General features: G+C 40.6%; 1 protein-coding gene across 1 annotated transcript in view; it reads left to right on the top strand.

Annotated features, from left to right (window-relative positions):
* Nucleotides 1-23,098, top strand: part of cntnap5a (contactin associated protein family member 5a) — a 90,614-nt gene that overhangs the window by 17,520 nt on the left and 49,996 nt on the right. The window contains exons 3-8 of the mRNA XM_073473673.1: nt 539-742; nt 1,351-1,535; nt 5,226-5,369; nt 10,566-10,833; nt 19,866-20,009; nt 20,148-20,307. Of these exons, the coding sequence (XP_073329774.1) occupies nt 539-742; nt 1,351-1,535; nt 5,226-5,369; nt 10,566-10,833; nt 19,866-20,009; nt 20,148-20,307 (1,105 nt within the window). The remainder of the gene's footprint in view (nt 1-538; nt 743-1,350; nt 1,536-5,225; nt 5,370-10,565; nt 10,834-19,865; nt 20,010-20,147; nt 20,308-23,098) is intronic.

The raw sequence follows: 23,098 nt of genomic DNA, 5'->3' as shown, positions 1-23,098 counted from the left end.
ACTTGCTATTGTGTGTCTCGAAGTATAAAAAGAGTTTAAAATTTAACCTGAGTAGTGTGAAGACATTATAATTAGGCTTCAACAGGCAATCAAGGAAATGGAACTTTTTAAATGGGAAATTAGTAACTTGATTCCTGATTATGAAGTTCTTCTTGTTGGTAATTAGCAGTCTGTGGTGGCTGAATATTAAAAAGTTACATTAGGAAAAATTCTTAAGTTGGACTGAGGTGATGAAATTGTTGAAAAAATGTACTTTAACTTACCAACCTGCACAAGTTGGACAAAAAAAAAAATGGAAATGAAGCTGCAACAGCTCACGTCACTGTGGTGGCCTGCTGAGGGGAAGTTAGACAAAAACGAGTTGGAAATTAAAATGGCATGAGAATAGCAGAAGCTAATTTCAAATATGTTACCTAATTAGCACCTGATTACCGTGACATTTGAGGACCTGTGAAATGAAGTGTTAACCTTTTTTCCGTATTGTTCACTGAAAAGTCCTGTGTGCAATACTGATTTCAGTTGTTCTATTTTCTTTCAGAGTCATATGTGGCAGACTTTGATGGCAGAAGTGCGCTGCTCTACCGGTTCAACCAGAAGTCCATGTCAACGGTAAAGGACGTGATCTCGCTACGCTTCAAAAGCCACCAGGCGGAGGGTGTTTTACTGCATGGAGAGGGCCAGAGAGGAGATTATATCACCCTGGAGCTTCACCGAGGAAGACTGGACCTCTACCTCAACTTAGGTGCTTTCCTGACGTCTAGCTCGAAAATCAATTTTTTATTTCCTAAGAGTTAAGTCTCACGTTGAATGCGGTGAGTGGCTTCTCGCCAGATTGAGAAGATATGAAGCCTTTAAAAGAGGTGTATTCTGGGGGATGTTTTCATGATTGAGAGGTATTACAGCAGGGTGGTGGTTATCGTTTGTGCATCTCACTTCATTTCCACCTCGTAATGAGGTTTTTCACAACACACCAAAGACCAAATTTATGCCTTCAAATTGCAGTGATAACTATCTGTGGATCAGATTGCAGTTTGCCAAGCAAAAGGCATTCGACTGACAACAAAATAAAGAAGTTTAGACCCTTTTGACATTCTGTGGTAGGCAATAACTTCAACAAGTACTCGATTATAAGAATACTAATTGATTACTTTGCTGTAATTCATTGTCCAAATAACCAATTTACCCATTTCTATTGTAGAAGTCATCACTTGAGTGACTGGATCAGACACAACTGTGTGCGTTCATGGTGTTCTGAGCTCTGCCTATCTTCCCTCACACATTTCCAGGCTCACTGTCAAAGATTTAAAGCTGCTCACCGTGCTCCTTCTGTTTTTCTTTGTGTTCCTCCAGACGACAACAGACTGAGGTTCAGCAGCGGCCGTGTTGCAGTTACTGTAGGCAGCCTGCTGGATGACCAGCACTGGCACTCTGTCCAAATGGAGCGCTTCAACAGGCAGGTTAACCTCACAGTGGACTCCCACACACAGCACTTTCAAACCAAAGGAGAAGGACACTCACTGGAGGTGGACTACGAGGTAAGTTCATGTGATGATTGAATTACATAAATTGGAGGTGAGACAGCAAGAACGGCCTCGTAAATGTGAGCTTATCACTTAATGAATTTATCCAGTGCGGGCCAGACAACCCTATCATTACTAACACAACGATGAGCGTGGAGTTAATAATAAGCCTCGGAGCACTATGGTAAACAGAGTCTAGTGTATGGAAGCCCTGGGGAAGGGGCATGCTTTGAAATTACGTCTCTGTAATGAAAGATAGAACTGAGAGAACCAGAAAAGTAGCAGGAACAAGTTATTTCTGTTGTCTCAAAGGAATAAGAGCCCGCCGACAACGCTGTCAACTTCCAAAAACTTTGCACGAATATGATTTATTTCAGTTCCAAACTGTATTAAAAAACAGAGATTATGAGATATGCCCTCTAACAGTAACTCACCAGACACCCTTTCATTAACTGTACACGAAACCCCTCCATCAGACAGCAATTGTCCAATCTAAGTACAGCAAGCCTGTCATGACCTCTCCTCAGATTTGTTGTGATGGAGCTCTAACACTGTCAGAACGGAATGAGCCGTTTTGGGGGTAACTTGTTAAAAAGTAATCTATACGAGTGCTCAGATTACTTTTTTGTGGTAACGAGTAACATAACACATTAGTTCTGCAATTCTGCCATCCAGTGCGCCCGGGGAGAGGCTTGGAGGTCTGGTCTTTACCCCAGTAGAGGAACCGACTGTCAGACACAGATTTTAAGAAACTTCTCCTGCGTTATAATCACTACTTTAGAGTAAAGTAAACTAGAGAGAGCAGCACATTGGCTGGGTGAGTCTGTGTGTTTGAAAAGCCTAAATGCACTTATATAGTTTGTGTGTAGGAATGTGTTTTGAAAAAAAAAAAGTCCATGCACTTTCATCGTATTTGTGCTTTTATTATTTCTATGTCAGCACTCATAGTTTCCAGCTTCATTAGTTGCATTTTTAAACATCATATACTGGCTATACGTTTTCATTGGAACAGCCGTGCCTAATACTGTACGCCTCTGCACAGCCCACTGTCAGATTGTTAGCAGAATAAAGAGCTGTAAATGTTATATTGCGTCTGTCATTCCTATTATTAGGCTGCAGAGTTAACGATTATGGGCCGTAAAGAAGGCTACAAAATGACGGTAGAGTCAAAACATTTAAAGGTACATGTACAGTTGGCTTCACACCGTCTGGACAATATAACCCACATGTGCAACAAGTCCTTAAGAGGTTTAACTGTAATTTTTTGTAACTCTAAAAACGCGTTACTTTTCTCAGTAGATAACGCAGTAACGTAACAAGATACTTTTTAATGGAAGTAATCTTGTAACGTAATGAGTTATTTTTAAAAGTAACGTTGCCCAACACTGTGCATGAGAGCATCCGATGCGTCACGATGTCAGACGCTCACTGTCCACACTGAATCTGTTAAATATTCATTCTGTTGCATCTGTAAACAAACCACGTACCCATCAGCTGTGCAGAGATCAGATTGGACACTTAGCCACTCAAGTTAAGATGGGTGTGTTTGCTAAGACAGCCTGTCTTCCTACATTTGTACTTTCTAAACAAAATATACACATCTGATACTGTGATATTTAGATGTTTCTCTTCTGGAAGTGACATGCCTTATAGCCAACAGCAAGTAGAGATGGTGTGTTTTCTTACCAGCAACCTTCAGCTCTGTGGTGATCTCCCTCTGGACAGCTGGCACCTTATTTAGGTTTTGCAGAAAAAGTGGGTGATCATGTCCAACTAATTACATACAGCTGCCTGGTCAGCAGCCCTACACTTATAATTTTGACACTGTAGTTACTCGTCTAGCGTCATTCTTGAAGTGCCCCTCTAGTGCAGTAGCGTAAAAGAGCGAGAAAAGTCATGGTGGGGGTGGACTTATCAAATCAAATCAGTTTTATTTATATAGCCCCAAATCACAATCACATTGCCTCAGCAGGCTTTACAATCTGTACAGTGAACGGCATCCTCCGTCCCCTCAATTTGAGTAAGGAAAAACTTGCAATAATAAAGTAAAAAACCCTTTTAACAGGAAAAAAAGCCACAGAGGACGATTCCTCTCCCAGTAAATGTCGCATGTGCAGAACAGAATGACAAACTCACAGTTAACAGGTTTCATTGACATACTTATGTCAGTTATATTGCATCAATAACAGTCATGTATTAACGTCATAATATGTGGCCTGTTTGTCAGCAAGCTTTAACAGTAAAGTCCAACCATATGCTGTATATTACCTATTGGTGCTAACTTGACTGTGGAGCTCTTCACGTCCCAGACCAACACTAGAGGGGCAGGTAGAGCATCATAGTTTGAAGCTTCAGGCCGCTGACCAGGCTGCTGCTGCATTTGACGAGTTCTGTGTTATTCCAACATTAATCTGCTGCTGAAACAGCCTCTGCCCCTCTGGGAAGACTTTCAAAAACAGCTTGGAAGCTGGTTGCAGGGATTTGCTCCCATTCAGATACAATAACAAGTGTGAGGTCCAACACTGATGTTGGATGATAAGGTCTGGCTCGCAGTCAAAGTTCCAGTTCATCCCAAAGGTGCCTGATAGGGTTGAAGTGAGGACTCTGTGCAGGCCTGCCAAGTTCTTCCAAACCACAATGTGAAAACATTTTCTTTAAGAGCCACTCTCTGTGGATGGTGGCCAGTGGGCAATTTGAGCGGAGATGAGGGGGGATGCCATCCCCCATCTCCATCCTGTATTAGCGGAGAGAGTGCAGGGACAGAGGGGTTGTTTGGTGGCATATGTTCGTCTAGTCTGCCTGACTTATTGATCCTGACTAAGATTTGTGCAAGTTAGAATCTATGGCCCTGACTGTGGTTCTGACGTATCGGTGGCTTAACTGTGCTATGTATTGATGAATCCATGGTGCTGAAGGAGTAAACAGATTTGTGTTTACAACTTTTTCTCTCAGTTTAATATTCTCTAATCTATAGACTATAAACACTCAATTCTATACTTTATTGTAGCCTATATGCTCATTAGATTCATGTCATCTTCATGATCAGTGATAAAGAAGACGTGTAGTCACAGAAGGACGAGAGGATTATAGAGACACACTGCTGTAGTCCTGTAGTTTTCCTATAATGTTCTTTGACCAGTCACGTGTCTGTGCTGCTGTAAGAGGGTGTCCTTCAAAGAATTAGATGGTAATGAATTCAAAGTGGTCATGTGGGTCATGTTACTAAACATGTCCTCGCTTGTAGTGTGTTGTGAGAAACACGAGTGCCTGAATAAACTCAGATCACTGCAAAAGTCTATTTACTTATTACTTCATTACACAGTTATTAAGAGACATTGTAGACTGGGAGAAGGACGATAACAGGATGAAATGGAACTGTGGAGGTAGAAATATCACAGTAATGGTTAAGTGTCCTTTGACAGGGGTATATGGGTGTGTGTGCAGATGGGGCCACCACCCTGTTAAAAATAGACAATTCACTGTCTAATGGTGGTACTGTCATGTTGAAGTAGCAAAAAGTCTTCTAACACTATTCTGTTCACAGTGGTGGTGGTGGTAGAGTAACATTGTACAGCAGATAATAAAACAGACTGTGAATTTCATTTTATTTTGTTTTTTTACGTCTACTGTTTATTATGTCACTATGTAGGATCAATATCTGTATCCAGTGATAATAGATCTGTTTTTCTTTTCTTGCCTTGAAAGCTGAGTTTCGGAGGCATCCCACTGCCTGGTAAACCCGGCACCTTTCTGAGGAAGAACTTCCACGGCTGCATGGAAAACCTCTACTACAACGGAATCAATATCATAGATCTGGCAAAGAGACGCAAGCCACAGATACACAGCGTGGTGAGTTGCATGGAGTTTCAGAGTTACAATTTTTAGGTGTTGCAGCACGCACTTTTACCGATTCAGCTGCTTGTCCACCCACATTCAATCCATATGTATGTACTGTAAATGTGTCAGATGTTTTTAAAGATTTCTCCTAAGAGCTTGAGTTAGATTAAAGAAGAACCAGACTGATACTGGATATCTTTACATCTTTAGAACATAATATGAATTAACTCAACGGATTAAAGTATTAGATTTGATTATTAAACACCAAGAAAAGGTTAAAAAATAAATTGCTGTCTGGTGACACTGTTACAGTGTTTCTAAATAACCTCACACATATGTTTTACATTTTTGTATGACTATTATTGATATATTACACTGATATGTGTGTGATAAGCTCTGAGGCTCTTTATCAAGATGAATACTCTTTGTACCAGGTCAGGAAAAATCTTCAGCCTCCCCTGTAGATCCAGGTTGGGTCAGTCCAGATGACTTCTTCGAGCTCCATAGAGTTCTTCTGTTTCTATTCCAAGAAACAGATTTATTGCTTTTAAAAGCTCACAGATGTGAGAAAGCACTTTGCCATTTGAAAGCTTTTTTACACAGCAGAGAATCTCTGCTTGAGACAGAAATGGCTTTAATGATATTTAAAGACAGAAAGTGGGAGTGCACACTAAAAGGAAACAAGTGAACCTTTATTTATATTGCATATATACTGTATATATATAAATATTATCCGATTCAGTGTATTTCTTTGATTTAGCAGTGGAGTGTATAAAGCTGCAGTGCGGACTGGCGTATCTGCTTGGAGTGGCATCCAGAGATGAAGCTATTACAGATTTATAACATCAATAAATGTGGGTTCAGTGTGCGTTCATATATGTCTCCTGTATGAGAGGCGTATAAGAGTTTCTGTTCATTTGACTCAAGAGGTCAACACTCTTTGGGCGATGATTTATATATGAATAAAGACATTTAGAAAAGCCAGCAGCATATGATTGACAGGGCCATGTGTGCAGGTAAACATCCACATGCAGCTTCCCCACTGAAGATGGTCTGTTAATGGCCCTTGGATTATTGCAGAACCTCTTACTGTAGCGACTGCTCTACTGTCAAGTTTTCACAATACAGTCTGTAATACATTTTCAATTCCCAATGTTTTGGTTAAACTAAACCTATTGATATGAACTCGGGCCAAAAATAACTAAGACACAGGTTGTAGAAACATGCAGTACATTTCTTTCACTACTCTGCCCAAGAAGATTGATACTAACATGTGCACTATGCTAGCAGCTCCATTAGGCCGTACTTAAGCACAACTAAATCCTAACATCAGCACGCTAACATGGTCACAGTGATAATGCTAACTTGTTGATGTATTGCAGATATTATGTTTACCATGTTCAGCATCTTTGTTTAGAACATTTGCTACCATTACACACAACACAAACACACTACAACTGGGCTGATAAGACTTTCATTAAAGGGTAATACCACCAATTTTACTTTTACTTTTACTTTAATCAGCGTACAAATGGGATAATTATTATACATCTGGCAATGTTGTTTTATTCAACTTCTTTGTGTTTTTTCTTTTTTTTTTTAGTACATATGCAGTAGTTCTCCCCTAGACCTATAGATACACATAGTTGTTATTTTAGCGATATTTCTGTTTGGACTAAAATGGTTGACTACTGACATCCTCAGAGCTGTGGCACTAGAGTGTTTAATATCGATGCTTTAGTTTCTTCTTGCTGTGAGGTTTCACATTTTCATCTCAATTGATTTGTATCTGATTTGTCAGATTTAACGCATTCTGGTATGGAAGCAGAGAATTATGTGAAAACAATCATGACATCCATTGTGATCCTTACGACTATATCATTAAGACCAAGTGTGTGAATGGATTCATTTGAAGAGTCGACCTCCCACACAAATCAGATTGGTCGGCCAAAGAGCCACAAGCCACATCTCATCTGAGACATCCGCTGCCTTTTAGAGTCTGATTGCTGCGTTAAAAGGCCTTTACTGACAACAGAGGCGGAGAGGTGGAGAGAAACTGTCATGATGGAAGCTGTAATGGAATTTCAATGGGGCTATCTCCCTGAGGTTGATGGGAGAGAATCACATTGAGAGTCAAAGAGCTGTGATTGCTCTGTGCTGCCCTGCAGGCACCACAGCTGATGGGGCTCTGACCTCAGCAGACACGACCGGGCTGTGTTTGACTGTACCTAACACGACCTCTGCACTGTACAGAATTAAACTGAAATGTAAATTTAAATGGGTTTATATATACATATATATATATGTGTGTGTGTGTGTAAAAATCCATATTGGCTGCTCTTCCGTTTAACTATCTATTGCCCTTTTTCACTTTTCTGCTTATTTTGTAGTTTATCAGCCCACGAACCACTCTGACTCAATGACAGTGCTTGATGACAGAAAGGGAAAATAGTTTAGAATGATTTTTACAATTATTTTACTCCATATGAAATTCTGAAAATAACACATCAACGTTTTGGGAAAAATGTGCTTTTTCACTTTCTTGTTAAAGTTCTTCTTGTAAAAGAAGATGGATACTGCTGTTATATGTGGATGTTAAATATAAAGTTGCAGGAAACAGCTTGTTATCTTAGCTTAGCATAAAGACTAAAAACTGGTGGAAACAGCTAGCCTGGCTCTAGTTAAAATCAGCCTTAAGGCACCTGTAAAACACACTGTAGTCACATGTTGTTTGAGATATAACATAACAACATGTTACCTTACGCTGGGCAAATCTAGTCTTTTCTCATATTTGTAGTCTTTATGCTGAAAGATATAATATGTATCAACAAGTTTACTGCGGTGCGTTTCATTTGTTCGCCTGTTGCTATATTTTCTGGGAGAGTCAGAGGGTGAGGAAGGAAGTCGGTGTGTGAGACTAATCATGTGACCTTGTCTGTAAACATCTGTGCCTGAGACAGATGGTTGTTTCATGGCGTGTTCACCACCCGGGAACCAAATTTGTGTTTATTTGCCCTAGACAACCAGATTACTTTACTGTACATAACAGAGGTTGTATCTTTGTGTTTGTAGTCAGGTCAGGTCAATTACTGAACTCAGCACTCACCAGGGACTCTGGCTCTTTCTCTTCTTTTTGCCCTCTCTACTCTGTAGCGTTACCTTCATGTAGTACATTTCCCATCCAGTTGATAATAGAGGTCACCTCTGTGGATCACTGCCGCAGTCAGGTTGATAAACAGGATTGAAGATGAATCAACTTTTTAATCCCAAAAGTTAAAGATGAATCTCTGAGCTCTCCTCCCTTCAGTAAACTGCTCTGTATCAGAGCAGAATCTGATGAGACTCCAGGTATTTATTTCTCCAGAAGGTCTGGCTCTGCCCTGATTCTCTCCTCCAAAGCTGGACCGCTCTGAGCAGCGGCTCTGTCCTCACGCCGACTGGTCGTCCCCATACAACACTCTGCAAACACGTTTTTTTGCTATATTAGAAAGAACTCTAGCGGCAGAAATACATAGTGTGCCTGTAAGCTAAGTGTATCATCTGCTGGATAATAATTATGATATATAAAAGTTGTATCAATCTCTTCAGCTCTCTGCAAGAAACAAAAACTATATCCCAAAATGTCAAAGTCCTTTCATCTTTATCTGCTTTTTTATTGAAATTGGTTAAGATATCACTAGTATGGATCAGATTAAACCCATTAATGATAACATGAATATTAACAACACATAACTGGCCTGGAGGGATGTGAGAAAATATGTGAATATTCCTTCATCTCTGTCCGGGCTCCTCTGGCACTGAACTTGCAAGGGTCTCTCAGATTTTTCTGGCTTGCCGGTCTCTGACTCTAAAATCATTTGAACAAATTAGATGTGATTTTGATATTCCTCATGAAGATTTTTTTAAATATCTCAGAATTCGTCATTTCATAGAGTGTCTTTTAAAGAAGAGGGAGATTCGTCTGAAGCTGTCGGAGCTAGAAGATGTCATAATCTCTGACAAATCTTTTCAAGGAATGATTTCAAAGTTTTACGATTGACTGCCGTATTCAGATACTTCTGCTTATGATCCCTTGGAGCCGTTGTGGGAGCGTGACCTGGGGCTGGCATTTCGTTCTGCAGACTGGACCAAGATATGCAGTGGGGTCTTTCCAAAATGTACTTCAGTTTCCATACAGTTTCCAAAATTTCAAATTCTTCCATAGGATTTATTTCACACCTGTTCACCTCCAGATGATGTTCCCCCAACAGCTCAAACCTTTGTTATAATTGTAAAATTCATAAAGGTACATTTATTCATTTGTTTTGGTCATGTGGTCGCATCCAAGCATTCTGGAAAGTGGTTGACTCTGTTATTCAACAGGTTATTGGTAAGCACCTGTTAAACTATACCCTTGACAAGCAATTTGATATGGATACCAAATCTCTGCTGGAGACTCAGATTCCCACGGTTGATATGTGGATATATTGCAGATATCATAATTTTTTCCGCTGGAGAAATTGACTTACGAACTTCATCATAAGTCTGACAAATTCTGGACAAACTGTCTACAGAGAGTCTGTCTTGTCTGCCACTGAAAACCAAATGGTTAAAGCTCATTTGGTTATGTGGGTTACTTCCCCTGCTGCTGACTACATTAGTTTTTGTTTTGTTTTGGTTTGTTTTTTTTTTCTTCTTTCTTTCTCTTCTCCAATGCTTAACTTTGTTATGTTGCGCCGCTTTCGATTTTCATTTTACATATGTTTCTAGTTACATATAAACACACACATATAGCCATGTATATTGATGTATATTGATTTCCCCTTATTTTCTTCTGTGTTTGTGAAATTGTTGTAGATTTGTTGTATTTAATGTAAAAAAAAATCTACTATAAAGAATAAAACAACAAAAAAAGAAATTGGTTAAAATCTTATACCATACATAAAATGTGGCAGTCCTTTTGTATCATAATTATGAATTAATATTTTCATCAAAGTAGAATAAGTTACTGCTGATGATTGATCGACAGTTGATGACATGTAATTGAGTTGAACTGGTTAAAGGTTACAGTTAAAGTCACAGTTTTGCTCATGGTTCTTTACCCATCTGTTCCCTATTGTGTATATCAACATTTATTTCCCGACGTATCACAATTAGTTTCCCATGAGACATGGGACATGTAGCTGAAGACGCATGTTAATCTGTGTCCTTGGGTCTGTCGTCCTCCAGGGCAATGTGACCTTCTCGTGTTCGCAGCCCCAGCTGGTGGCCTGCACCTTTGTGAGCTCCGGCAGCAGCTTCCTGTCACTTCCGTCAGCGGCGTCTGCCACTGGGGGTTTCTCTGTTCGCTTCCAGTTTCGGACATGGAACCCAGACGGGCTGCTGCTATCTGTGCAGCTGAACCCGGAGCCCCAGAGACTGGAGTTGCAGATCAGCAACAGCCGGCTGTACCTGACCCTGCACAACTCAGGACGGCAGAAATCAGAGGTCTCTGCCGGTGAGTCCACAGGCCACACATAAACAGAAACAAACACATGAAAACAGGAATTGAATAAGTGTGTTAGTGAGGACTGTCCCTGACTTTATTCACCCAGACAGACACACAGACTGAATTCTATTATTAACTGAGGCATATGAAAATTTCATGTCACAATTATCATAGAGTTGGGGTTAGTCCAAAATAAATGTGATTTGCTGTGTTATTCCGATAATCAAAATATGCTCAAAACTCCTACAAAGGCAGAAACAGAATAAATAGGACACAAATCTTTTCTTGTGAACATCCTTTTTAATAAAAAACAGTCAAACAGTCTTGAATAGGGTAAATCGATATATAGGAGTTATCGAGCTGGACAGCTTTTTCAAGTCACTCGTGAGGAAATTCAAGATTATCACAAAAAAGGAAAATTCACCACAACTCATCTGGAGCGTTTTTATCCAGTTTTATGATAAAGTCTTTATATCCTCCCTTCCCTACATTTAACTTCTCTACTTTATACCTACAGTACATTTGAATTAAGTTTTTGCCTAGTGTTTTTCATTTAAAAAAGAAGCTGTATCGTTATTATGCTGTGAGTCATTGTGATAATCTCCACAGATCAGTTCACTTTCTAACCACGCAAGCAATTAGTTTACATATTAAGTGTTCAGCAGAACACAGTGTATGTCACTGCCTCTCTTGGCATTTAAAATATTTAAGAGCAGTAAAGTGAAAAATGTTTCAGCTCAAAGGTTCTCTGTAGAGCTGATTTTTATCTCTGTGAGTGTTTTCCAGTTTGGTGTGTCTTGAGCATGCACATGAGGATGCACACATGCATGCGTGTGGGTATTGCAATACACAGTCCTGCTACACACACCGTTCCATTCATCTCTATGTATATGCAGCAGTGTGCCAACAAAGGCAGGGAAGAAGACTGCAAGCTACTAAGCATGGATTTTAACAATGTTGGGTTTAAAATACTTTTTAAAAAATCATGTTTTATTAAAAATGAAATGCACTTAGCACATCTGTTAGAGCTCAAGGACTTACACTATCTGTTTTTGTGGGTAACACTGAATGTAAACATAACTTCTTTAAGAGATAACTCCACAGGGCCAATTTAAGTGAACCACTGACTTTAATTTATGCACTAATTAAAAACCTTGTGAGGAAAAAAAGGGTGGAAATGGTGATGGAACTACTGCTCAAATACATTTGGACTGTAATGTAGTCCTAATCCTAAATCTGTCAATCTTAAACAGGGGTGGCCAAACCTTTTCCCTTGGAGGGACAAAACTGAAAGTAAATGTTGGCCGATGGGCCAAAAGCAGACACCTGTTTTATTGTATCGTATTGTTACGATGCAAAACGTTGGAAAGTTGGATCCTGACTGTCACTCTGCCCGCCATGTGCGGATTATGAGAAATAGTTTATAATAACGGATCCTACATATTTAAAGAGCGTTTTTACCTCACATAATTTTTTATCATATTTCTTTAGACTTAGACTTTACTATCCCAAGAGAAAATTATTTTTCACAGCACCACATACCCATCAGTAAAACAATACATACAACAGACAATATACACAAAACAAAAAACAGTACATACAACAACACACCTACAAAACAAAACAAAAACAAAACAACACACAGTACCAAACAGCAATTACAAAACCACACTTTCAGTTCAGCAGGAGTTCACCGTGGCTCTTACACTGTAGGGGAGTAACCTGTTGCCGGCGTCAGGCTGTAATGTGAGGCCATCACAGATCAGCCATACAATAGGGTGTAAAATGAGGACTGCTTTGTAGAGTTTGATCATGTTTGATCAGTCAAGTGTGACTTACATAAAACACTTTACAATACATGAAAGCCCTTAGACACGACGTGGTGTGGAGTCAAACAGAGTAAGGTCTGTGCCATGGTGAAAGGAAAACTCTGGGTTTATACTGATTTTTGATTGTTTTTTGCTTGAAACATCTGGTGGGCCAAATTGAACTTTGTGGTGCGCCAACTCTGGCCCCATTTTGGGTAGCCATGATTTAAGACCTATAACTTTAAAGGCATAGTTTGGTGTTTTACAAAGTGGAGTTGTATGACGTGCACAGTCAGTGTATTACATATAGTAGCTGGTGGCCAGCATGCTTCCATTTTGAAGAAGCAGAGAGCAGAACTGGCACAGAAGCAAGGCAATGTCCTGCTGTTGATGGGTTCAGCAGTAAAACGCTTTTTAGCGACCTAAAACAGACCAATCTGAAGAAATCAATATCACTTTAAGTGTACTATATTTACAATATTTTCAGCACATCACCTTGACCTTGCAATCAGACGGCCCTTTTTGGCTCTACATTTTCTCAAGCGTAAACAACACTTAATGCACTGGTCCAGATCCCTGCCAAATAAGCCAGATGGACACTTACTATCAGGTACATACCTGAAAATGAATGAAACAATCCAACAACCAGTAAAGAAATGCAATTTCCACAGACGTTTCTCCAAAAGCTTTTCTGCTGTATACTCTTCACCTTCCTTCTTCTGTAAACTGCTGAATCTTAGACCCAAACAGCTGTTCTGCAGCAGTGTGTGAAATGCGTAAGACTACAGAAGTTCTACGCTTAAGAAAATGTAGTGTGGAAAGGACGGGCTGTCTGACGGTTAAATCGAGCGCTCAAAATATTCTAAATATAGCGTACACCTCAATCCACAGTGATTTTTTTTTAAGTGGGCCGTCTTTTAAGTGGCTAAAAAACATTTTGCTGCTGCCCTCGTCCGCAGAAGTACATTACTCCTGCTGCTTCTCCAAACTGGGGGCATGTTGACCACTATACTCTAGCTAATACACAGACTATGGATCAGCACGTCATACAACCCCACCTCAGAAAACTCTAACTATCCCTTTAAACTTGACCTTCTAGATATAACCACTGGGGTATTTTTTTGCATTTAACTTATGCTGAACTGCAGACACACCAACATGCTGACCTCAGCCTGCCCTGTTTGTAATGTGGATGTCTCCAACTCCACCTGGCTACCTGTTTGTGCGCTTCACTTTACTGAGTCAAAGTCATTTCATCCAACTTACTTTTATCACCTTTCTCTTCAATAAACTTCAAAAAAGTTTATTTTCTTGGAATTACTCAGAGAATAATATCATTCAGTCCTCTGTGTGGGATTGCTTAGCAAAGATAATAGAGATAACCGTGATTGTTTGGGGAAGCCAGACTTTGAACAGATGGTAGGCTGCAGGGAAATATAGATGGAGAAGACAACCACAGCTAAGGGACGATATTCCCTTTTATATAATTTACCTCAAGCTGCATTAAATTACCTAACTGCACCAGGGACTATGAGCCTTAGAGCTGCACATGAGGAAAATGACCTGGAGTCATCTTGTTGTTTGCAATAAATAAAAGTTTGACTGTAAATTAATTTAGCAGAATAAAGAGGTAGTCTGATATTAGTTTGATATGAATTGACTTCTCAGCAATTTGGGCAATTTTATCTATTTACTTACCCACTTATTTTCATTAGGATTCCTCGTATTTCCTCCCTCCTCGGCTGGATTTCTGAAGGTCACAGCTAAGATTATTATTGAGCAAGAGCTCTGATAGCATCTTGGTTACAAATTCAGGGGGCTCATCTCGCTCCTCAGCGCAGAGGCCAGTAACATTTTAACAGTACTGAGACATAATCCCTGGGATCTAGTCTGCAAAAAGCAGAATTATCCTTTGTGAATGTGCTGCATCAAATACAGACATGGGGGGTAAATCCCTTAATTACATTAGGGCCCCAAAGTGATTGTAGTCCCATGTTAAAAGGGTGAATCACACACTCAGCAGTTATAAATCGTCTCTATGAATGATATGCTGAGCAGAGAAAGCTGGTGTCACTGCTGATACATCTTTATTGTTCCTGTGGTGCATGAATATAATAATAATAATAATAATAATAACATGCTTTTCAAACAAGACATATAGTTTAAATAAGAAAGCAGGGCTACACTGTACCTGTATATGACAAAATAATAACAGCTAAAAGCAAAACTAGTGAATAACAGTGCAATCAAACAAATCATTGACTGCTACAAGGCTATGTTACGAGGTGGGACCTCTGGATCGACAGAAGGGACACAGCTGAGGATCTAAGGTTACGTACAGCCTCATGGGGAAGCAGTAAGTCAGCATTATAATGGGACCCAAACCCTGCAGAGCTTTAAAAGTTGGCAATAAAATCTTAAAATCAATTCTAAAACTGACAGACAACCGTTAAAGAGAGAGGCAAGGATGGGAGTGATGTGGTCAACACGTTCTCACTCCCAGCTCGTCAAATACAGCCGCAGCTTGTCAGCGGCCTTCAGCTTCAGACTGACACCCACCACCACCACCACCCCTCTAGTGTCAGTTTTGTACATGAAGGGCCCCATGGTCAAGTAAGCACGGTGCATTATATGCTACATCAGGTAAACTTTCAAAATAAACCTTTCTGACTAACAGTTGCTATGCTATGAATGTACTCGGTTAAAGCTGCTGTAAGAGTTGTCGTTGTTTTGGCTAAGTTCTGTGCCATTTCACAGTTGCAGTCCCCTCCCTCCTCTTTACATCAACACATGACAGACATAGCAGCAAACCGGAGGATCCTCAGGAGCAGGCAGGACCGCCTCTTTATGGAGTTCCCTATCCCGACACTTATCTTAATAAAGATTAGCACTTACAGCAGCTCTCAGTTCAGGAAAAAATATTACTCTGGGTTAAAATGTTCAGACTTTTCACTCAAAGTTATGGTTAGGGTTACTTACCTCACGTAACGTAAATGACCTAGCTACATCACTCACTTCACATTCGTAGCATAAGTTATCTCATCTACGTACGTGTGACTTAACTTAAAAACATCACTCTTGACTCTTGGTCACAGATGTGATGGGAACTCCCGTCATCAGAGGGAAAGTCCAGTGAATGACTGATCTAACCACCGAGACCAGCGTCTGACTCTGACTTTTCTCTGACTCCTCTTTACTGCACTACAGGGGCACATCAAGAAGTGATGCAAGAGGGGTAACTACAGTCTCAAAGTTAGAAGCATGGGGCCACTGAGCAGGCTGCTGCATTTGATGCGTTGGGAGTGAGAACAGGCAGATGTGGTCTCTTGTTTTTGAAGTCAATTCAAAGCCGAAAAGCTGCATTTTTAAAAAGGTGGAAGAGCAGTAATCAGGGCATGGTCATGTCATTGTCTGCTTAAAAGAGAAAGAAAAACAAAGACTTAATTTTTGCAGTAGTCCAGGGCTGAAGAAAGCAGAGTTGAACAACTTTTGTAATTTGGTTCAATTCAAAATATATATTTGAGTCAACATGAGTGTGCTGTGTGACAGAAACATGTAATTGCTACACCAGTCGCGAGGATGCGTGCATTTCTGTCTGCACTCTAAACTCTGTTAACACCCAGAATAGACAGAAGTCATGAATCTCAAACACAATTAAAATAAAGTTCATAGATTATTGAGTATTCTCACCATTTTCAACCCTCTTCCCCAAACAATCACATACGTCAGCAAAGTCAAATGCCGTGCAGCGGAGGTGTCATTGCACTCGTTAAACTAAGCCACAGGGCTCGTCAAAGCTCTCGCAAATTATTTATTTTTCCTAAATCTAACCTCTTGTTCTTCTCACTTTTCAGTGTTATTAGAAAGGCAACTGTTTTTTTTTGTTTTTTTTTAGTTTGACAAGTAGACAATGAAATAGCTTAGGGAGAAATGCAATAGGCGCCTTTTGATAAAGTGCTGTACTCAAGCTAAGTGCACAACGACCTTAATGTGGAAAGAATATTGATCTGTATCTTCCTCTCTTCAGCCCAGAGATGATCTGCACCAACAGCTTGATTTCCATACAAGTAAACATGTTTGTCTCACTCAAACAACCAGACACACAACGCTGGGTCGCAACATCCAAAACAAACTTTTGTTTCATTCACCTCACTCTGCATCTACTGCCAGTTTGGGGTTGTCAAGAACTTGAAGCAGCTGCCACTGCAGCTTGGTGCAGTAATGACACAACTCTGTCACATGAAACTGTGTATTTCCTGGAGGCAGCACTGGGGCTCAGAGAAGTAGTCTCAGACAGAGGAAGAATAGGCAAATGTTTTTCTTAACAGTTGAGCGGCTGTCACGCAGTTCACTGATGTGATACAAAAACATTATATATCTGTCCTAGATAGCACTTTGACACTTCAAGCTTGGCCAGCAGCAGGGCAGCAAGGAGATGATGAGATATGAGCTGAATGGGGGAAGGGAAACTCCCACGGATGCTCGCCAGCATTCCCTCGCGGCTGCACTGCCTATTCCATGAAACAGTCAATGGGGTGGAGAAAAAATGCCCCGTGGCATTCACAGTCTTCTGGGATAAAAGGTTGTGCTGTAAGCGAGAGGCGTCATTGGATTGCATCTGAAATTCTCAAGTTTTCCCAAGAGACTGGACAGATCTGATTTTAGAGTAACTAAAAGAACTCCTAGTGTGCACTCTGCGTGACCGTCTTGTCCCCTCTGAGTTCCCGTAGCGCAGCACAGCTCAATCTGGATGCTAATTTAGTTGGGGACAAACAGAGTCAAAATGGAGGCGTGGATCAGTAATTTCCATTTTCAGCTGCCATTGTGGCGTCGTCCTCTTGATGGCCACAGCTCCGTGAGATGAGCTGTCACTGTCAATTTAAAAGAAATGGTTTGTGGATCAAGCTGAGTTGGCTTATTACTCATCTTTTGGGTTTTAATAGATTTTTTAAAGTCCAAATGGTTTGAAACTGACTTTCAGATGGATTTTTTTCTATTTCCAATTATGAAAATTTTGGGTTAAGCAAGCGGTCAGTCGTTTAAAAAGCAGACGTTTCTGCTATTTTAACAGAGGGGGAATTATGGTACTCGAATGAAAATAGATGGATGAAAGAGCACAATTTATATGAAAACATTGAGCCAGTTTTATGCCTTTTTGCAGAAACCAGCAGGGAATTTGCCTAATGAGCATCAGAGTGATTATATGGGAGAAGTTCATGGTTTAAAGTGATTTGGTTTGATATTTGATTTAAAAAGTGAACATTGATGGCAACAAGTTAGAATGCAAATAAGTTTTACATCTGAAGCATCCCAACACACAGTACACGTACTAAGTCCTATTTGACACTATTTATCTGACACTTATCCAACATAATCTCAATCTGTGATATTACAGCATGAGGGCTGCGACTAACAGTTATCTTCATTATCAGTTAAGCTGCCAATTATTTCCACGATTCATTTATTCAATAAAATGTAAAAAACAACAACAACAACAACAACAAAATAGTGAGGAAAGGTTCATCACTATTTCCCAGAGCCCAGAGTGACATCTTTAAATTGGTTGTTCTGTCCCATCAACAGTTATAAATCGTCACCTTTAAGAAGCTGAAACCAGCAAATGGTCGACATGTTTGTTTGAAAAATGGCTGCCAATTTTTTTCCAGTCGACTAACTCATTAATCGACTAATTGTTGAAGTTCAAAAAATAAAATGTGCTTAAAGTAAACTTTTCAATATGCGAGCAGAATTGCTCCTGACATTGTCATTATATATTATACTATCAGCTGAGAACAGCCAGGCTTTCATGCTTGCAATTACTTTATTTGATGTTGTTATCTCGAGATGACAAATTAATTATTTTGTTATCTAAGGTTAACGGGATAATCAACAATTTATCTCGAGAAAACAAGAGGTTGTCTCTTCTTAATGCTTTAAATGTTTATCACAGATCAGCAGTGCCATGCCAGCATGCATAGCCTGTACTTCAAGGTCTGACACAGGCAGGAGAAGCATTGTGTCAGAGATAACACCCCGATCAGTTCTCGTTTTTTAAGGAGAGGAGGCTGCAACTTCACAGGCGAGTGCACTTCAGTGATCCCGCTGACCACTGAAGTGCACGTCACTCTGCAGTTCAGTTATGAATCCTCCCTGTCAGTCATGACAGTGAGCTTGAAAGCTGAAATCAGGTATAATCAAATGAACCAAACACTGATTCTGGAGCTCTCCATAATTATCCTGTGATTGCAAGAAAACAAAAGTTGTTTTCTTTTGATAAATGATCTTGTCAACTCGAGAAATCTGCATTTTACTTTCCTGAGATAACAAGATAAATTTGTCTGTTATCTCAATAAAAAAAAATATCTCAAAATAAGGCCATCGGCTTCTTGGCATCTTCAGTCCAGAGGTACATACAAAGATAAACATGCAGGCAAGATTGTAGTGTTGCAGCTGGTCAAATCGTTTTATAAACTGTTGTGTACTTCATTGTATTGAATAACGATGCATCGTATTTAATATGCTCATTGAAGGTTTTCAAAGTCCTTAACTGCTGGAGACTAATAACTGTCGAAAAGCTGCAGTGAATTAAAAAGTACAATCACTAACCTGTGAGATGAACCAAGTAGAAGTATATAATACAGTAGTTAGAGCACAGTACAGTAGGTAGTACAGTACGTAGTTGCTTTACACTTCGGCAGTCATACACCTCCAGTATTTTGTTCACTACTATTAAATATAAAGATGCTGACTTTTGAGTCGTTCCACCTTATCTGCACATTAACTTCATCTTCATGATAAAACGAGCAGTAAAGACAGTTGACAGTGACAGAGCGGGGGAGGGGGAGGTTTTTGTTTTGAGTGATGGAGGAGCCTTGAAGCTCTGCGACTGTCTCGTGTGTCAGTGAAGTGACAGCATCTGTGTGGAGGAACTGTGATGAGAGGAAATTTTGGTATTTGACGGCAGTGTTGCCAGCTATTACAAAATTTACAGTTTATCTTTAACTAATCTGCTGACTCAAACGTGGCCATGTTCTTGTTGGTCCATTGATGTATTAGTGGTGACTGCTGAGAAAACACCCACTTTGACCATATCACACTGCAGTGAACCAGAATGCAATGGTAGAAACGCTTCACAGGAAAATGGTCGAAACAAATATCTCTTTCTGTGCTGCAGACCACTAAACTAAACTAAAGCCATTTCACCGAGGCTTAATGTGAAATGTTCTTCCTCAGGTCACAGAGTCAATGATGGTCTGTGGCACTCAGTGAGTCTCGACACCAGGAATCTACAGATCACTTTCACTGTGGATAATGAGCCGTCCTCCTCAATCGAACTGTGGGAACAGCTGGAATCAAAAGGCAGCTTTTATTTTGGAGGTCAGTGGGTTCTCACAGCATGTTTACAATGTTAAGATACATAAATTAATCTCTAGCACATACTTCAACAGCATATTTCTTGGTTCAAATTCCTTGTGCAGTTAAACTAAGGTTCCATCATGTGTCATTTCCGTCCAGGCTGTTCCACGATGAACTGTCAGCACCAGACTCCGGCCTTCCAGGGCTGTATGCGGCTCATATTCATCAACAGGCAGCCAATGAATCTCAATCATGTACAGCAAGGGCTGCTGGGCAATTATAATGAGCTCCAGTTTGACACCTGCAATATTAGAGACAGGTAAGTTGGTCTAAATTTTTTATTTACATTTTAATTAATTAGAGGACAGTTATTACCGGAAACTTTGACAATCAACAGTCAAAATCTGTCAAATATAACGGTCTTTAAAACGTTATCCAAGCTGGCAGCAGAGAGTTATTCATGCCCACATTGTTAATTTGGAGATGGCAGTGTTGTCTGCAGAGCTGCCTGAAAGTCACTGACATCTTGTCCTATAAAGACAAACACGCTGACAGGATCATCCAATTAAATTGCAACAGAAAGTCAGCAACACCTTTTCTGGCAGAGGACTATGCTAACAAGCTGCTCCCTACTGGCCTGTGTGGCATCCCTCCCCGTCCCTATCCCTCATTACCCTGCACAGCTGTGGGCCCTGTGAATGAGATTGGCAAACCTATGAGCTCATTGAATGTCTGCATGTAGCTTGGAACATTTATATGAACCAGACAAAGATGCAAACTTGTGTTTTTTATCTTGTATTTGCCCCGAGGAGGGTCTCTCCTTTGTCAGATTTCAAACCATTTCCTTTCTACTGTGGATGTCCCCTGTCAGAGGAAATGCAAACACAACTGTGCTGCCAGTCTGTTGTGGCAGCGAGCGAAGGGACGGACTGTAGGAAATGACAGAAGATTGAAATTGGATTGGAATCCTTTCTTTTGCCAAACTGAGATGCATACATCTTTTGTGTGCATAGGTGCACATTTAAAAAAAACAACTAAAAAAACGTACACTATATTAATGGATGAGTGCAAAAGCAGACTCAGGTTTTATAGTATAAATAGCTCTTGGTAAACTCTAACAGATAATAAGAAAAATATACATTCTTAAAATCATATAAAGACAAATCTGGTCACACATAACCATCATTGAAAAATGTTAAATTTATGATTAATAAACTTTATCTAATAGCTATTTCACTGTTAACAAACAATGAAATGCTTTCTAAATTCCTTATCAAGCAATTGTTTATTATGAAGTTGCAACTGATGTTAATACTACTTTGTAAATGGTCAGTTAATACTGTGTAGTTCATCTGTAGACATTATTTGGATGGCCAAGTTGTTTAACGGTTCAACTGATGTCTATAAACCTTTACAATTTCTTAATAATTTAGAAACCATTTAATGTTTGTCAAATAACTATTACTATTATAAATGCAGAAGAACTCAACAAGCTGACGAGATCTCAGATGTTGTTCCTGGACTCAGCTGGAGCCACTCTCCCACTTCAGGGACCACTGCTGCCTTCACTCTCCACATATTCTCCAGCTCTTCTTTCAGCCCTTGGTATTTCTCGAGCTTCTTGTGTTCCTTCTCCCAGATGTTGCTGTCACTTGGGATTGCTACATCTATCACCATTGCCTTCTTCTGATGTTTGTCCACCACAACTGTGTCCGGTTGGTTAGCCATCACCAGTCTGTCGGTCTGTATCTGGAGGTCCAACAGGATCTTGGCTTGGTCAATCTCCACCACCTTCTGAGGTGTCTCCCATTTTGACCTAGGGGCTTCCAGCCCATACTTGTCACAGATGTTCCTGTACACTATGCCAGCCACATGGTTATGGTGCTCCATGTGTGCCCTGCCTGCCTGTATCTTACAGTCTACTGTTATGAGCTGGATTGTCTCAGGGGCACCTTTGCACAGCCTACATCTGGGGTCCTGTCTGGTTTGGTAGACCTCAGCCTCAATCGATCTTGTTCCTCTGTGCTGTCTTTCAGTCCAGCTTTTCCCAGCCACTGGTAGGATTTCTCAATTTAAGCCACTCTCTTCAATCTGTTGATGGTACATACCATGCAGGGGGTTGTCCTTCCATGATGTCCTCCTGTTCTCTCTCTTCTCCTCCTCTAGGAGTTTCTGTTGCCTGAGGTATTCACTTAGTAGTTCATCACTTCATCCTGGATAGTGGCTTTGATGCTCACTGGTCCTCGGCCTCCTTCCTTCCGCTTAATGTAGAACCTGTGGACGCTGGACTTGTGGTGCAACCCTCCATGCATTGTGAGGAGCTTCCTTGTCTTGATATCAGTGGCCTCTATCTCCTCTTTTGGCCACCTTATTATCCCAGCAGGGTATCTGATGACCGGCAGGGCGTAGGTTTTGATTGCTGAGACCTTGTTCTCACCATTCAGCTGACTTTTCAGGACTAGTCTTATTTTATGAAGGTATTTGACTGTGGCTGCCTCCTCATGGTTCCCATTTGCTTGTGGGACCCCAAGGTACTTGTGGCTGTCTACATGTGCTTTGTTGACTTCTGGTAGTTCAACCCCTTCAGTTCAGATCATCTTCCCTCTCTTCGATACCATCCTACCACATGAATGACATTCTGATGTCGTTGCTATAGATCCTGGTGATGTGAATTAGTGAGTCGATGTCTTGCTCACTCCTGGCATACAACTTAATGTCATCCATGTAGAGGAGGTGGGGACAGAGCATCTCCTTGGTATATCCCCAGGCTGGATCTCCCCAGACAGAGGCCTCCACAGGCCCCCGCCACCTCTTCCACTTGCCTAACCCTAACCAGGGGACCCCCCAGGCTGGCTGGTTAGCTGGTGGGTTGGCACCTAAGTGCTAAATGTTCTGTTATCTTCTGTGGCTGTGGTTCAGGAATTAGAGCAGGTCACTAGCTAATCGGAAGCTTGGAAGTTCAGTCCCCAGCTGTAAAAGGGTCTTTGGGCAAGATACTGATCCCCAAATTGCTCTTGGTGGCTGCTCATCAATATGTGAGTGTGACTATGAACGGTTACTGAGCCTGATGATCAGGTGGCCTCTTGAATGGCAGCCTCTGCCACCAGTGT

The sequence above is a fragment of the Pagrus major genome, chromosome 9 (genome assembly GCF_040436345.1).
Source record: "Pagrus major chromosome 9, Pma_NU_1.0".
NCBI lineage: Eukaryota > Metazoa > Chordata > Actinopteri > Spariformes > Sparidae > Pagrus > Pagrus major.
Note: the sequence above shows the minus strand (reverse complement) of the source record. Positions and strands in the feature narration are given on the sequence as shown.